The following is an 18,870-nucleotide window of genomic DNA, read 5'->3' as shown; positions in this document are numbered from 1 at the left end:
TGAAAGGACAGAAAAAAAAATAGAATTTTTTTTTAATAGCCTTTGTATTTCTGCTTCAATATGTACTTCAGTAATTAAATCCTGATATTAAATTGTTAGGGTTTTTTTTGTTGTTTGTTTTGTGGGTTTTTTTTAATCTAAATTCATAATTTTAATTAGAATTCACCCTGACAAAATGCTAATAATTAAGCATTTGGAAGGATCATGTGACAGCTCTTCAGGTAGAACGCAGCAGGAGGAATCAGACCCCATAAAATCCAGGACCTGACATTCACAACCTACACAATGAAGTTTTAAATCTTGTGAGTTAACCTTACTGCCTTTCCTGGGGATACTGAGATACTGAAATCAGGCACCTTATATTCTCAATAAATACATGTAAGGATAAACAATATTCCCTGACATCCATGAGATTTGGCTCCATATCCTCATCCTATCAAAAATACTGCATGAAGCACGAGGTTTCATGCTCACCTACTCAGTCAGAAGACATAATTGTTTACTGAATGAGTGGATTTATGACAGACATCAACAACAAAAAATTCCTCCTCTCACTTCCTTTCTCTTTTTTCCTGTTTTCCTTTTTGCCTTTTTACTTTATATAGGAAATTTTTGAAAAGTAAAGATGGATGTTTACTCTTATGGACTAATATGGTGTGCTAGCCATGACACTGACCCCTGTTCTATTCACATTAAAGTTTGCCTTGCAAGGCCTTTAGTCATTAGACCCATTGTTCAGCTTCAAACAATAAAAAAAAAGTGTTAAAAATAATATAATGGAATAACAAATGAGTTCAAGTGCTTGAATTTTGTAAATGTTAAAAAATTCTAATAATTTGAGTGCATCCCTGTGGAGGACAAAAAGCAGTTACAAGAAAAAAGGTCATTCATCCAATAAAAATAAAAATTCCACAGCGAAATCATCATAAGGTGCTTCACAAAGAAATACACAAGCAAATGCTTTGGCCATTTCACATCACAGCAGCTTCTGTTCTGCTCTGTCAGAAACAAACCACCCAGCATTCAATAATCTTAGGAAATTCCCTGGGTGAGTGGTCCCACAGCTTGGAAAAACTCAGCTTTGGGCTTTTTGTCTCCTTTCCCTCCTAAATGCTATAATAAAATAATAAAATGTGATTTTCTGCAGCTGCCTGGGCTAAGGGGCTCCAGGTACAGGGGTTATGTCATTCTGTGATTACGTCTCCTTGCAGCAAGAGCTCACCCAGGGTTTAGTGCAACAGCTTAAGAGTACCAAAGGTTTCATGGCATTCACAGTCTCTGCTTAATTCTACCTTATCTACTTGCTCAGCTTAGCCTTAAAACCCAATTAAAATGTAATTCATCTGATCCCAGGATTCAAGGGCATCCCTGGCATTGCATTTTACAGCCTCATAGTAACCACATTATTACACACTCTGTACTTCAGAGCACATCACTCACAGCTCAGCCACTGGCCACTAGAGCTACACAACTGTATTTCAATAAATAGAAATACAAAAATTTTATTGCAACTTTAATGTATAATTACAGTTAGGATGCACCTGTCTGTGTTGCATTCTCTTTGTGCTGTTCTTTTTAAATAATTGCAAGAATTGGACCAGGCAAAGATCTGATAAAGATATAAAAATCCTATATAATATAGGTATTGTGAAAATGTGAAGTCAGCATGTTACCCCAAACTAAAACACAATTTGCTTTATAAAGCAAATAAGCTTAAAGCTTTGGTACAGAATCACAGAATAGTTTGGGCTGGATGAGATATTAGTGATCATCAAGTTCCAACCCCTTCATATGGAAAGGGAGACAAATTAATCAACAAATTATAAATTAATTTCACAAAATGCTTATTTCATTCTATTTTACCCAAAATATTGTAAACCAAAATATTTTAAACAGTTCCAGTAACTGTTAACAGGAAAAGTTCTGGAAAAGTTTCCAAATATTATGAAGATTGAATCAATACTTCCAATTCAAAAAAACAATCTAATCCAAAAAGAAAATTGCTCATTCCTTCAGCTCAGCCATCTTTAAAATAAGAAACAATCCTCCTACTCTTACTAAGAAAGTTTTCAGGGAACTGATTACTGCAGAGACCTCTCTTGTCTCCCATTCCTCAAGTGAAAATATAAAAACCAACTGCATGTGCTCCCAGCATCTGGCTAATACACAACTCTGGCAAAAGCAAAAATTATTGTGCCACAAGACATGATGCCCTTGCACTTCTGCTGCACTCTGCAATTTCTAAGATCATTTCCCAGATCAAATATCAGACTCTACCAAACACTGAGATGTCTGCCTTCACATTATCATACATTTCACTGCTCTAGAACTTGGTAATTATTCTGTATAAGAATGCACGTGTTCTCAAGCATTCATGTACCTAGAGATGGAATAATTTACCAAAAATGCAAGTAGAACTTACCACCTCATTTCTATCCGACAGTTCATCCACTTAATACTAATTTTATTGAAATACATTTTTCTTTTCCCAAACAACCTTCTGAATCTATTTGTTTCTGAAGAACCTATAGCTACTAACCAGGAGACATCTTTTCTTTGTGTACTATTACATTTTCTTGGATTACAGCTGTACCACATCAGCATGCAGATCTTTAGTGATGCACAAAACATTTCTGATGTGCAAGTATGCCCTCTTCTGGATATCCAGCACCATCATTTCAGCTGAGAATTCCCTAAATTACAGCAAATTCCTCCAACACTGCCCTGCAGTGCTTTGCTCTCACTTGTGAAAACATTCCTGGCGTAAACAAAAATAATCCAAACCAGTGTAAGACAAACTGCAGGTTTACACAAAACTGAGGTATTTTCTGTTGTTTAGATTGCTAATGGCGCTGTAAACACTGCAGTGACATTACTGACAGGACAAGAGCTCTGACCTTTCCTGAGGTGAAGTGTATCCTTGACTATCCAAATGCTGATCTAATCATGTGTCATTTTTGTCTCAGTTTTCAGTGCAACAGGCAAATCAAAACCATTCTGCATTTGCCCAGTTATAATAAAAATTAAATCCCGTTCCTGACAAGATTCAGGTAGTTTTTAAAGAAAATAAATCAAAAAGAGAGAAATCCCATGTCTTTGAAAATACAGTTTGCACCCCCTTCAACAGTCAAACACATTTATACACTACATTTATACAATTACCGAAGGATTTTTAATGTGCAAAAGAAGATGTTCTGTAGCCTCCAAGGAGACACAGATTTTTGATGTGGTTTTCTGAAAGCTCACTAATTGCAGTAGGTCCCTGCTTCTTTATTTTCATTCATTCCCAGTAGTTCTATAAATGCATTGGGAATGTTTTCCTTTGCATCCAAAAGAATGGAACACCCCACAATGTTAATATGGATAGTGTAAATACTGAAAGTAAGATCTGGACACCAAAAGCAGATGTACACAGAGCTAATAATCATATTATTATTGGATAGTATAAAATGCATGATAAACTTCTCTCATATTGATACTGACATGGAAAAACAACAAATTAACAGCCCATAAATGCTAACTTCAGTAGAAATAAAATTAGAGAGGTTATGAATCACACTATATAGCCAAGATTGATGAAGGACTCTCTTTCAGGTGGACAAGCAGCTTTAACAACATCATTTTCAGACAGACTATGTCTGACATTGAGACAATGCTTTCCAGCATGTCAAAAGCACCGGTGCAGAAGTCATAACTTCTCCAAGAACATAGTCTAGAAAAAACAAAACAACTAACTAATTAATGCAAAATTAAATGAGTTGAACACAAAAACTATTCCATGAAAATGCAGTTTTGGGGCTTTAGTATGCTTTGACTTTGACTGGGTTTTTTTTTTTTGAAGAAGGAACACATTTTTATTTTCTCTGAACACACTAAATTTAAAATTATCAAATACTCTGATAAGGTACCAACAATACAGTCATACCTTTTGTATGCATACATACATATATGAGCTAAAACAAGAGGAATAACAAAAACAGTTCTCAAGAAAAGCAAGTTTCCTGAGTATTGATAAAATTGGGGTCCACTTACTGAATCATTAATTCCCAACTATGGCACAAAAGAAATTAATACAGTATTTTATAGAAAGGCAGTTTGGGTTGTTGGCCAAAAACAATGAAAAAAATCATCAAAATTATATCCCACACCCTTTTGACTGTTGTCTCATTCACTCTGTCATGTGTTGGTTTTGTCCCAGCTTTCAGTTTAATGGGCAAACACTGCAATTATACAATTAACACAGAATTTTTAAATGTGGGAATGGCAAGGCATTCAAACTGTAATGAATTCAGACTGACATGACCTCAATTTTCATGTTGAGTAGGAGATGCCCAGGCAGACTAAGCCCTACAGGAACCAAGAAAATCAGGTTTGGATTTACTGTCAGTCTAGAAAATTTCTGTGCTAATTTGGAGGGAAGTATCTTGTTAGAAACATCACTCAACTTAATACACCAATTCAGCCTCAGACTCCATAAACCTCCTGTGATTTATTTACATTTTAACAGGAGAAACAACACTTCTGTAATGACATGCCATGGTCTGCCTTTAAAGACAAAGACCAAAAAGGAGGCAAAATGTTCTCTGATTGACAGCACCAAGGAAAATCCAGCACTGTAGTTCAAAACCATCATTTCCTCCCATAAATATCAGAATCACAGAGTCAGAATCAGTAAGACAACTGGTGATGGATAAGGAAAGAGAGGAACCCTGTGAGGCAGGAACTGTCTCCTTGTCCTTATCAGTGAACTCAGCTGGGCTGACTCCCCTGCCCAGGAGCTCCTGGGACGTTCACACCTGGCCTGAAGGTGTTCACTCTGCTGATGGGCCATGATGGGCCCAGCTGCACTGATGTGATGGGCAGCTGCATGGGATTAGGTGTCAAATTCTCCCAAATTGCCCCCTGATCCACAACATTCCACATCCAGGTGTCCCCTGATCCACAACATTCCATCACCCAGGTGTCCCCTGATCCACAACATTCCATCACCCAGGTGTCCCCTGATCCACAACATTCCATCATCCAGGTGTCCCCTGATCCACAACATTCCATCATCCAGATGTTCCTGATCTACAATATTCCATCATCCAGGTGTCCCCTGATCCACAGCACAGTGTCACCCAGATGAAGCTCCCCACCCCAGAGGAGGTACCTGAGTGCTTCTACCCAAACCTGAGTGAATATAAACCCAATAGATGTGGTGTTTTGGGCGTTTCTTCCACCCTTAATAAGTCTTGTCTGTGACAATTATTTTGACCAACTGACATTGAAATTGCACTGACCAAGTCTCATTGTGAAGCCTTTGGGTGGTGAGATATTTTTACTCTTATCCTTTTCTTTCTTGGGCATTTCTTAGGTGATTTTTATTCTCTTATATTGTCTTATTACTAAAGATAACAAAATGCCTGCATATCTGTTTTCCTCTACAACCAAATTATTTGACAATAAACCCTACATGTGTATATCTACAAAAAACATTCATTCAGGGTTGTTTCACTGCAATCCACCCCAAGGGATTTATTGACAAGAACCTGGGCTACCCTCCCCTTTTAGAGTATATTGTAACGGGTAGTTGTAAAGAGAAAATTACTTTAGTAAATTTAAAAATCTACTCATACCAACAGGGATGTGTAAACCTGCAATCACCAGAACCTGAAATCAAGACAATTTTTTAGGATATTTGTAATTTCCAAGCATGAAGTTTCATTTTCTCAGAGTTTGTTTTTGTTGGGGTTTTTTTTCTGATTGTAAACACCACTGTGGTTCTCTAAATCTGGTAAGAAAAACACAGTAAACTCTGAATATAGAATTACAAAACCAGGAAAATTGTAAATGAATAAATAAATCAAAACTAACTTGTGCAATTGTAAATGATGCAGCATTTCTATAAATTTACTGAAAAATAATGGACATGCCTTATGATGAGGGCCTGACATAATCAAAATAGAAGAGACAGAAGGTTCCTGAAAAGATGTCTCAAGTCCCACTGCAGGTTGCATACTTAGTGATTTATGTACACTCGTGAGCAGTCAAGGAACTCAGGAGGGATCCACAAGTGCAGAAATCTTAAACTGAGCAAGAAGCAATGCACAGAACACTTGGGAACATCCTATTCCTCCAATAATAACTAATCTGTTTCTACTTGTTTCTTTCAAGTACACAAAGACAAAACTGCTAATGCAACCTCTACAAGAGCCAGGTGAACATGAAAATAGCTCCTCTCCAGTTTGACATACAGTGGGCAACTTTAAATAAGCTGCTGTCCTCGAAAAATGACTTGGCCAGGCAGGAATTTGACAATGGTACAGATGGAAAAACTGCCCTGCTGTGCCAGGGACGCCTGAATCAGTCAATGCTGCTGCTCCAGCAGTCAATCTCTTGTCACTCATCCCTGATTCCTCATCTCAGAACAGCTCTAGACATTCTTCTATCTCATAACTGTAATTTACTGCTCACTGTCATCCAGATTAACTTTACACAAGTCAGCTCCAGAGCTGAAACGTACACACCAATTATTGCTTATCTTAAATATGAATTCAGATGAAGCTGTTAAATGTGACAGCTGCCAGTATTTTTGAGAGTTTATAGATTTTTCAGTTGCTATCGTGTTGTTCGTTCTCCAATCAAGCACAATAACCAGCTGTCTCCTAAGGACATTGCATCTTCAAATACTGCAACAGTCTGTTTTTCCTTTGAGTAATTCCAATTTTTTACTGATATATTTGTGAAGATAAGCTGCCAGCAGGCTTGTGCTTTCTCATTTGTTTTTCTGCTATTTTGTCATTTCAATAAATGATATTTTCTTCTCTATAGGAAACAGGAATTAGAGCTTATAGCAACTCAAGAGTGAGCAGGTATCAGGAACAGGTAGTAACTTTAGAGAGTAAGATTTCAAAGAGCAAAAATTAAGGAACATTATCCCCCATGGTAAAGGAGGGTCTTCCTAAAGCACATTGCACAGGATTACATCCAGATGGTTCTGGAATATACCCAGTGAGGGACATTCCACAACCTCTCTGGGAAATCTGTTTCAGTGCTGTTAGTGTGATCCTCACATCTAAACATTAAATCATCAATAGTAATACAAGACTCCATTAAGGACTGGTCATACCACTCAGACACACAGAAATATTATCTGTCCCAAAAAACAATTATAACTGAAAAAAAAAAAACAAAAACCAAGCTCCTCTGGAATGTCAGCAGGGACTGGGAACAGGAACACTGGCTAATAGGGGAAGCAAGGCAGGAGAGTGCAAGCTGACTTAATAATCAGCCCAAAGGCTTTATAGAAGAAAATCATATTTGAACCAGCTGGGAAATGCCTTTTCAAATGCAGATTTGAATTAATGCCAAGCCAGTACTGGAGTGATTACAGAGGTCTTTCACACTCACGGCTTGCTTACTTGTCAACTGCCTTCCAAATTTATCATTGATACACCCCAGCAACACAACATTCAGTCTGTCTCTGGCACTGAATCTGATGATGTCAGAGGGAATTCAAAGCATCCTTTTTTAAGCATATTTTTCTAAAGATATCATTTCTTCCCTTTCTTATGTTAATCAGAGCAGCAGTACCCTGAGTCTTGCTAGAAAGGGTGCCCAGCACTGGGTTGAGTTTGGCAGTGCATTTCTGACCCAGGAGTTTAAGAGCTGCAACTCCCAGGTTCCTGGTGTTTTTGCTCCCTGACAGCCTGTAATACAAATCATGAAGGATCCAGGAGAGAAAATCAGCAGGAAACTAGATGTCGGAGAAGGGAGACGCGGACACCAATTCGGTCATCAGCAAAGTCTCATTTATTGATACGCAGAGTGGCGATTAAATACAGTGCTTAATTAGCTCATGCATAGTGCAAAATCTGAGCTCATCATTGGTCTAGCTGTGCGGCTTAGCTAAGCACTTCGGCATTCATGTTTTTCTCAATTCTGCGTGTCTTCCTTATCTCAAGGACACTGTATCCGTGAGACTGAGGCCCACTTTGCTAGCTTTACTAAGTTGATCTGACTATGGCCTTTTTCTTCCAGCTATTCCTGCACCAGGCTCTCTACACTTCCCCCGTTTTCTTTTTGAGCTAGAAGAGTGGTATGTCAAGCTTTGCTGACAGTCTTTTGAATAAAATTTTGTAAGCAAGTTATCAAGCAAGGTAGCAATAAAGCTAAGCACAAGAATATATCTAACACCATAATAGCATACTTAATAATGGTTTGAATCCATCCCCTAAGACCTAGGCTTTTTAACCACTCGTCAATGCCCCAACCATCTTCTTCTTTTAGGTTGTGTAATTTCTGCTGCGTGTTTTGTATCTTTTTGTGGATGGACTCAGAGTGGTTAGATAAATTCATGCAGCACATTCCCTTGAACTTCTTGCAACCATACTGGCAACCTTACTAGGCAGGTTTTAAAAGGATTTTGTACTCCTCCTAGACTTAAGCAGATTGATTCTTGTCTTGTTATGTTAGTGAATGTTACCTATACGTTTTCCCGAGGCGCATGCTGCATTGGAAAAGATTTTGTGCGAGCAAAGTTAGCAAGCATAAGCAGTGTAATGATCATCATTTTGATTTCTTTGGCAGCCTATTCTTTTTACGCCCTGTATTGCTCCCTGTTATCTGCAGTTGTTTTACCTCTTCTATACTTTGATTTAATACCTCCTCTGGGTCTGTACCGGGCTTAATTGGTCCTACCTGAGGCCAAGGCAGGTGTGGGACTTTATGTCTGCATCTTGCAGCGATAATGTGTGAATTTGCATAGATGTGCTGCCTCTTAATCCAGTTGGTAAGTTCCCACCGGGCCCAAGCTAACAGGAGCTGTTCTGGTGTCTCGTATAGGTTTCGTACCTGGGCATATGGCACTCCTGCTTCTTTTTCTAGGGCCCGACCCCAATTTGAATTTCTTAGGTCGTCACTTTGACACCTCCAGCACCACAAATTAAACACTGTTCTCTGTTCCACCCACGAGCAGTCCCCACAGCCCCCGCACTTTAGGGCTACCCAGGCTTCACACCATGACCCCCCACACGCACAACAAGGACGGCTGCTGAGAGGCTGTTCTTTCTAGTACCCGTGTCTCCCGTGTTTTCTTTTGTAGCTGTGTGAGTGCACCGAGTAGGTGGTTGGCAGTACTCCAGATGGTAAGATCGATGGGCGAGGAGATATTTCGGCGGGAGACAAACCCCTCATCGATGTAGCGTATAATACCCTTGAGGGCTTCATGTTGTTGTGGGGTCACGGTTACAGGTGCGGTTGGGTCAGTTCCTTTAAGTAGTGGCCTGAGGGAGTCTAGCAAGGAGTTGGGTATCCCAACAATCGGCTTGAGCCATTGCAGATCTCCTAGCAGTCGCTGTGCCTCATTTAGAGTGGTGATCTTTGTTGCAAGCTGGAGCTTCTGTGGCCGTACGATTTGGCCTGTGATAGACCACCCCAAGTACTTCCATGGTGTGGATCGCTGTATTTTTTCTTGAGCTATTATGAGGGATGCCTTTGCTAGGGTGCTTTGAATTTCCTGCATTTGAGTGTCTGTAAATGCTGATTCTTGAGCAAAGAGGATATCATCCATATAATGATAAATAATTGTGTTGGGCCACTGTATCCTCAATGGTTGTAGTGCGGCATCCACATACAGTTGGCACAGGGTAGGCGAGTTTTTCATTCCTTGTGGAAGAACAGTCCATTCATACCGTTTATCAGGTTCTTCTCTGTTTATTGCTGGTAGGGTGAACGCAAATCTTTTAGTATCTTGAGGGTGTAAGGCAATAGTGAAGAAGCAGTCCTTTAGATTAATGATTAGAAGAGGCCAATGCTGTGGGAGCATTGCTGGGTTGGGGAGGCCTGGCTGTAATGCCCCCATTGCCTCCATCTGATTATTTACTGCTCTTAAATCATGTAGAAGACGATATTTTCCTGACTTCTTTTTGATCACAAAAATTGGCGTGTTCCATGGGCTTGTTGAGAGTTTTAAATGTCCTTGTTGGAATTGTTCCTTTACGAGTTGATGTGCTTGTATTAGACTTTCCCTTTTTAGAGGCCATTGCTTAACCATTACCGGTTCATTGGTAGTCCAGGTGATTGGGATTGGGAAAGTCCAAGCAATGGCAATTACCCCAAAGGGTGCTCGTTGGATAAAACGACCCCCATCTGAGCCAAAATGTCCCTTCCAATCAAGCAATGTACCGATGGTGGTAACGCAACTACGGACAACACAGTCACCAAATCTTGCCCATCTATAGTGACCCTTATTGGAGGAGTTTTTCTGGCAAGGGTGAATCCTCCGACGCCTGTCACGGTATCCGTAGTTTGCATTGATGGCCAGTTGTGGGGCCATTTTTCTGGTGAGACAATGCTGGTATCTGCCCCAGTGTCTAGGAGTCCCATCATTTCTATTGTCTCTCCTGCATAGGTTAGTTTCACCTCCTTTTTGGGTCTGGTATGGAGATCCATTGTGAGCATAGCAATACCTGATGATCTGAATCCTTGGTCTCCACGTGGGGTTTGTCTTTGTGGTTGAACACCCCGGCTCAACTGTGGAAGTGGAATAAATTGAGCGATACGCTGACCTGCCTCAATTGTCAGAGGAGGAAAAGGAGTATAAACCATTATTTGTATTTCTCCCGTGTAGTCTGCATCGATGACACCTGGTAGCACAAACAGTCCTACAATGGAGCTCGACGAGCGTCCCACTATTAGTCCTCCATAAGCTTGTCCTTTGATATTTATCGGGCCATAAACTCCAGTTGGGACTTTGACGGAGCGAGCTGTCATCAAAGATGTTTTTACTGCGGCTGTTAGGTCGAGTCTCAGGCTCCCTGTTGTGGCTGGTTGTAGACAGGAGATGGCGCTGGTGTCACGGCGGCTACTTGTGACCGGGGCCAATATGGTGGCGGCTGCCGGGGGCTGATCGGCGGCGCCCGTCGGGCCGCGCCGCATCCACCCGCATCTGTAGCAGCGCGCCGAGGGAGGCCGGTGGTCGTTCGATGTGGCCGGGGCCGCCGTAGGAGCACGGAGCGGAGCAAGAGCGGCTAACACCTGTGACTGTGTGGACTCGGCTTGTTTCTGCAGCCCTAAGCCTAATTCTTTTAGTGCATTAACTAAGAAAACCTGCGCCCCTCTCATATACTCTGGGACTCCTGCCTTTTCAATAGCAGCAGCAGCCTTATCTACAAGGAATCCAAAGGATTTATTTCTTCTCTGTTTTATCCCCATATACATGGGTATGCCTGAGCTATCTTTGACTTGATTGATGGCATTCCTTACTAGACGCATGGCTTCCCTAACTTTGTCGGGTCCCGAAATCATTTGAGCCTCTGTCCTGCGGTATTGTCTTAACCCCATTAGTTTGTCTATGGTAATTCCAGCTAACGGATTTCCCGGGCCCCTCTGTACTGCAATTGACTCCTGAACAAGAGCTTGCCAGTGGGCGTTAAATAGCAACTGCTGATGTTGCGTGAAAATCAGTTTCACTATACTTCTCATATCATTTGGCAACAGCAGGTATGTATCGAACAAGAAATCTAGCATTTGCTTAGCTGGCTCACTCCGGAAACCAAACTGACTCACTGTCTGTCTTAGCTGGGCTAGCAGCTTCCAGTCGGGAGGCGAGTATGCTCCTACTTGGACGGCTTGTCCTTGCTGGTTTATTCCCTGTGTATACGTGACGGGGAAAACCCAGGTTTTCGCTGCGTCAACAGCGCTTTCGTCCCCAATCTCCAAGCCGTGTCTGGCTAGCATACTCCACGCCTCCCCCCGCCGTCTTGCCATCTCCTCCCACAGGTCGCTTTCCGCCCTAGGGACCGGAGCTGGCTCCACGGTGGGCTTAGGGGCGGTAGGCTCAGACTGGCAAGGGGATTTTTCACCGCTGGTCTGGGGCCCTTCGCCTTCGGAAGGCGGGGTTACTCCGCCTTCTGTAATTGTCTCCGCCGCCGCGGCGGAATCCTCCTCAAGCTCTTTTAAGGGGGGTGCCGAGGGCCAAGCACAGCTAGCCATGTCTGTCATTCCTGCCGCCTCCCCAGAGATAGGTATTTCTACTCTGGTCGTGCTGGGTGCTCGGGGCTCATTATCACCATACTGAGCATTCCTTTTATATGCCTTTACTGCCTCCCGAGCCGCCTTTCTCTCCGCCTGCTGCTTTAGCAGTGCGTTGTGAACTACCTGCCAGATCTTTCCCAGCTTTTTTGCTGTTTTATCATCCTCTAATACCGCCTCCCACAGTGCATCCCCTAACTTACGCCACTCATTTAAATCATGCACGGTGTGAGGATTAGAGAATAAACCTTTAGCATAACCCCAGACTAACAACCCCGGTATGTCCTTCCTGGGATTGATTTCTTTCAGCCCTAACTTATCTATATGTACTATATAGTATATATATATGTATATATGTAGTATATGTATATGTATTATAAATAAATCATATGCTGCTTGCCTGTCCATTTTTCGTCGTCAGCGCTGTTGCAACTCTCCGGCTTCGGCAGCACGTATGGCCCAGGACCACCTTTATGGCTCCTGGGGGTGTCTTCCCTACGTCGTTTGACACCGACCCGGTTGCAGCAGGCCCCAACTCTACTTCACCGACCGTGGCGCGTTCTCCCCCGTTTTCTGAAACTGTTTTCTTTTCAGCGACGGAGGCACGTCGGGGTTCACCATTTGTCGGAGAAGGGAGACGCGGACACCAATTCGGTCATCAGCAAAGTCTCATTTATTGATACGCAGAGTGGCGATTAAATACAGTGCTTAATTAGCTCATGCATAGTGCAAAATCTGAGCTCATCATTGGTCTAGCTGTGCGGCTTAGCTAAGCACTTCGGCATTCATGTTTTTCTCAATTCTGCGTGTCTTCCTTATCTCAAGGACACTGTATCCGTGAGACTGAGGCCCACTTTGCTAGCTTTACTAAGTTGATCTGACTATGGCCTTTTTCTTCCAGCTATTCCTGCACCAGGCTCTCTACAACTAGACCCCAATCAGAGCTAACCATCCGTTAAATAAGGCTTTCATTTAGACAAATGGAAAACAATTGCATTAAGAGCTGCTATGGAGCTGCATTTAGGTCTTCTCTGTAGGAGAGAAGTCTAGAAATGTAATTTTATTTTGAAATAAATTACAGGATTTATCACATATACGTAAGAAGCTGAAAAATACCCTCTCAATTTTCTCTGAGACCCTGACAAAAAAAAAATCACATGACACAGCAGATTGAGAAATCTCTTGCTTTTGCTTCCCAAAAGTAACAGATTCTAAAGTTTAGATGAGTTCATGGGAGAAATGATGGATACCATGCTGGGAAAAGATTTTGTCAAAGTTATTGACAAGGCAAATGAAGCAAATGCATATTTCTGGATATACAAAGAATAATGAAACAGTTTACATCTCATCTCCATAGAAGTTCTTGCAGAGAACTCCCAGGGATCTCCCTTGCAGAGGATTTAGGTACTGTGATACTCTCTGTGTTACTCAATGCAGTAACTATATAAATATATAATTATTCATAAAACTAGTAAAGAGCCTAGGCACTAATTAAAAACATTATTTCAAAGGTAGGAAGTGGAGCAAATCAACATTTATCTGAGGAGAAGGAAGCAGAAACCAAAACACATCTTTTTAACAGTAAATACAACTGCAGAAGCAGCACCATTTTTACTTACCTAAGTTGAACTCTCCCCTATCCTTCCTACCAACTTTTTTTTTATTTTTTCAGATTTTCCTTTGGATGCCAAAATTTTCTAAGTATCTACTTTTTATTCAGCTCATAGCCCTTTCCTTCAGCTCTTGTAGTTTTGTAAGAAGCACCCCTCTGAACCCAAATCAGGGAAGTAGATGAATGAAAAGGAACTATTCTAAGCTGGAGGACTGAACTAACACTGACAGAGCAGCACACTGCCAACACGCTGCCCTTCATCATCTGCATCCTTTAAATATCACCACAAAGTATCTGTATGCTCATTTGATCAACACTCATCACCCCAAAAAAATCATCATTTTTCAGCTATCATCGAACAGAAGAAACCCCAAAACTTGAATGGCTGATTAATTTCATGGTCCCTAAAGCCAAAGCAGGATTGTGATGGTTTAAAGCCACACAGACAGAAGATGTTGAAGATGTCCATCTTTGCAAAGTCAACCTTGATCAGACTTGGGACTGTGTTATGTTTAGTGTGTGCCATTCGCTTTCACCCTTTTGAAACTCATGAAAGCTTTAAAACACTTTCCAAGTGAGATCTTTTGTTATACTGAACATGCTCAGAATTATTGAGAACCCAAGAAAAACAATCCACAGGTTTCAAGGAAATAGGTTTAGTACCAAAGCAAATTCTGCCAGGGCAGAATGGATGAAATTCAGTCCTTAGATAAGGATCTGATCGTCTGTCCTGGCTATTGGGACTTAATTAATATATCAGAGAAGTCCAGAGATATTTAACTTAACCCCAGCCCATATTAGATTATAACAGTTATCATCTCAATGGCTCTTCAGGCTCTCTTGGCAGTATTGATCTGATCTCCAATATTGATCTGGTTTCTGACAATTATAACTGGAGCTTAAGCAACAGAGGCTCAAATGATTAAACATTGCTAAAACAAGTACTGGAATTTTTTAACCTGACATCTTAAAACGGCATCTACCCTTAAAGAACTGAATTGACACCCCCTACCTTACCTGTCCCTATGTACAAAAAACCTAAATTTAGGCATAGTGAAACGTAATCTTAATCCCATCCCTTGTAACTGTTAACATCAGTTTGGAAATTATCATCATCAAATTTTACCACACCAGATCCGGTAAAATCAGAAATACTGCATTTTATGTAATTTAAGTATATATTCGTTTTTATAATATTTACTCAATAGGTATAAAAAAAATCTTGCTTAAGTTGACTACATTTCAGTAAAAGTAGAAAAATAAATAAATTACAGGGGTTGTGCAACTCAGACTAAGAAGGACATCAAAAAATAATAAAAAAAAAGACTTTCAAAAACCATACTATGAAAACCATAAAAGCAGCTGTTCACACCATTACATGTTTAAGGAAAAATGATGACGGGTTACTAGCAACCTTCAGTGTGGTCATAAATGCCTGCAGGAATTTAAAACTCTCCTCCCTCTGTAAATGCGGTCAGAAATAAAATAAGAATGTTTCTGGTCCAGGGGCAAATTCCATTATTACCAAACTCTGTGTACTAGATAATGACACTTATACAAAAAAGAGGCACCACAATAAAATAAGAGGTCACCATTCATCAGTTCTCAAAGTTTCTTCGAAAGACCTTTAAGGATTGCACCAGTATTGCTTCTATAAAGCAAGATTTTGTAGGAAGAAACCCAGCAAGTTCTTTTCCACCACCGCCTCATCACCTGGTATTTAATGTTCTCTTTTATAGATTCTAACCCATAACACAGCAGCAACACTTCACATTCATTCAAGCTTTCACAAGAACCTGTCAACCATCACTTCAGAAAAAAACTAAGAAGCAAATAATGCTCTTCAATTCAAACAGCTATTCCTTGAGGTGACTCTATTACATGGAACAGTATCTTTGAAAAGCAACATTTAAGTCTGAACTGTAAAATGAAGTGACTAAAGGACTGAAGTTTGCACTATTGATACTGAATTGCATCACACTGACAATTGAAATAGTAGCAATGAAAATAACAACGTTAAAAGTCTATTTTCGAACACCCTCTTCAGCATTATTTTGATGATTCCAGCAAAATAGGATCAAAATGTGGCATTTGATACTCTGGGAGCAACCAAAGAAAAGAAAGAGCAAAGTAGAGGATGCTCAGTTTGATATCTCTTGGCAAACATTTTAGTTTTAAAACAGGTTGTTGATGTTGCTTTGGTCTTTTTCCCACATCCTCAAAAGGACGTGGCAAGAGAACATCTGAATTTTAATGCACAACATTTGGTGGAGAGAGTGTTCTGGGACAACCTGTGCAGAACAAAGGTTATGCAATGCCAATTCACACCACACTGAACAATCCAACACCTCTGGAAACCCTACCCAGAGAGTTGTTTTTAAGATTGTGTGAACAGCACTAGTGCTGAACTCACTACTTTCATGGCAACTGAGTATTTCATAGCTCCACTAGAATGTGAAAGCTTCAAAAATTCAACCCACACACCAAAAAGTCAACCTCTTATGAATATCTAGGGGTAACATCCTAAAAATCAAATACAATGACCATCCCACAGGGGCAAACATGCTGAAAATTCATCTTTATCATATCCATCTTTAACCAGAAAATAATTCTTGGGCCATTTAGATTACTCACGCATTAAGATTACTCACCATTGTTTTCACTTTTTAAACCACTCTACTTCCAAAGGAATTGCTAGTTATTACATAAGAAGAAGCTTTTATGCCAAATTCACGGGGAGCACGGATTTCCTTGGCAGGTACACCACCCCCCTGAGCTTCTGATCCAACCCACCTCCCGCCAGGCGTTTGCAGCGCATTAAAAACCTCAACAACTCAAGCAGCACCAACTCCGCACCGGGCACGAAGCCGCGGCCCTACTTTGGGGCTCCACTGCAGCCCCAGGGGGGCTGAGGCTCCCCGCAGGTGGTGACTTACGTTGTTCATGTACTCGGAGAGCAGGTCCTGCAGCGCCTGGCGCACGGCGTTGCACTCGGCCACGATGCGCTCGCGCCGGTCGTCGCGCGTGCACGAGGAGTCGGCCATGAGCGCCGCGCCGCTGATGATGCTCTCCAGCCGCTCCTCCAGCGACGGCCGGAACCGCGCCTCGCTGAACGTCATCGGGTCCAGGATGATCTTGTTCTGGAAGGAAAATGGGAAAATGGTGAGAGGTCCTGGGTCTTTGTTGTTTTCAGGGCCTTCTGAGAGGTTTGTTCGGTCTTTCCTAGAAATTATTTATCGTAGAATACCAGGTTGGAAGGGAGCGCAAGGATTATCAAAACTTTCTTGGAGCAATCATCTACCAAGTTCCTGAGAATGCAAATACTAGAGAAATGTGTATATATAAATATATAGATATATATATATATATATATACACATAAAGTCACAACCTTGTTACCCAGAGAAGCTACCCCTGGATCCCTGGAAGCGTCCAAGGCCAGGCTGGACAGGGACAGGAGCAACCTGGGATAGTGGAAAGTGTCCCTGCCCATGGCAGAGGCTTGGAACAAGATGATCTTTAAGGTCCCTTCCAACCCAAACCATTCCATGGTGATAAATCAGTATTATTTTTCCACAAGCATTCTGAAAATTTCTTGGCTCTTCAGGACATTCATATGCAAGGTATAAGTTTTTTACTCCTGAAGATAGAGAGGCATGTTGTCCCTTAATAATTTCATTTTGATTATTTTTATAAGTAGCCTACCCTGCTGAAATTTATTATATTACCTCAATATTTCATTAATTTAAAAATATGAGGAAGTTAGGACTGCAAGGAAATCATTACTAGATAATGGCACACAAATCACTGCAAACCTTTATGCAAAGTTTTGAGTCATGCTGGATTATATTTTTACCTGCTTTTCTCTTTTTGCAGTTCAATGTAAGAAATAGAAAAGCAATAATCACCTGCTCCCTCTCTCAGGCACATTTACAACATTGTGTAATTCAGGCACCTTTTGTTGAAATTGTGCAAAGAAGTCTAATTGCATATGGACGAAAAATGCCCTGTAAGCTGCGCACTTGTTATTTAAGCTTTAAAAAAACCCCATGAAATAAGAATGAAAAATGTAAAAGCATTCTGATTTCTAATAATCACGCCTATTTTAAAGCACATAAGATTTGTTAATGAACCATTTTAATTTTCACAATGTTCTGATAACTTTATGATTACTCTATTTCTTTTAATATCCAAGAGCAATCAGCAAGTGCAAGCCAAATGATACAAATAATTTGAAGAAAAATGACCAAAAAAACCATCACAGTGTATCAAAATGTGCATTAAAATTTAAGAACGTGACACATAACCAACATGTGCCTTTAGCACATGAAAATTGTATCTATAATTAATCAGAAAATGCTCAAATGGATTTATTCAAAGCTAAAGACAAACTCCACTTGAATATTTTTTTTCATTTCAGCAAGACAAGGCTCTTAGAAAAGATCTTATTCCTCAATAAAACTTCAATTCACACACAGACCCCATAACTCTCATTCCTATATGGAGAAAGGAACCCCTGAGAAATCTGTAACTTCACTGAATCCTCAGCAGTTAAATAGTAATAAACACAAGGAATTTATGAAAATCAATTATTTCATAAAAGGCCAAATAGAAGAATTTTAACCAGATAACATATTGTTCCAGCTCCAGGAACTGCTGACTTGGCAGAAAAAAACGCTGCATTAGCCAGAATGTGAAATAATGTCTCACATGTATCTTCTGGGGTCTGTGTTTCACAGCAGTAAGCAGAGTAGTTTTACAAGCACCTAAATTAGAAACGACTTCTCCAAGAGTTAGGCCTGTGCATATTTATGTTATGGGGTTTTTAAGCCAAAGGGTAACACTTGGGATTTTCAGAAATCAGCTGTATAAATTCATTTTCACAACCTCAGATTTCACGTGGCAGTAGCAAGACTATAATTGCACAAAATAAACTATATAAGCATCTTACTGAAATAGCAAGAAAAAAAAAACCTGAAAAAAATAGCTGCTTGTTTCAGATTCCTAACCAATCCTTCCAGAAACGCCTCCCTTTTCCTCCTCTTCCTCACAGCCATAGGTGTAAGGTTCTCCACCTACACAGCAATTTTCAAAGAGATCTTACACCTCTCAGCAAGTCATGAATCATGAATTTTTCACCTTAGATTTGAAGACCCTGCACTCAAATTTCCTGTGAGACCCAAGAACCTACCAGGAATATGGAAATAAATATCTGCATATCTATTTGCATATGCAAATACAGGT

The 18,870-nt window shown here is 40.6% G+C and overlaps 1 protein-coding gene across 2 annotated transcripts in view; it reads right to left on the bottom strand.

Moving 5' to 3' along the window:
• The window catches only part of CTNNA2 (catenin alpha 2), a 463,208-nt gene that overhangs the window by 317,060 nt on the left and 127,278 nt on the right, over window positions 1–18,870 (bottom strand). For both annotated transcript variants that reach the window (XM_088162967.1, XM_014876189.2), the window contains exon 7: window positions 16,564–16,767. In XM_088162967.1, the coding sequence (XP_088019093.1) occupies window positions 16,564–16,767 (204 nt within the window). The remainder of the gene's footprint in view (window positions 1–16,563; window positions 16,768–18,870) is intronic.

This window comes from Sturnus vulgaris, chromosome 4 (assembly GCF_052056855.1).
Source record: "Sturnus vulgaris isolate bStuVul1 chromosome 4, bStuVul1.hap1, whole genome shotgun sequence".
In the NCBI taxonomy this organism is placed as follows: Eukaryota; Metazoa; Chordata; class Aves; order Passeriformes; family Sturnidae; genus Sturnus; species Sturnus vulgaris.
This window is presented reverse-complemented; position numbering and strand designations above follow the sequence as displayed.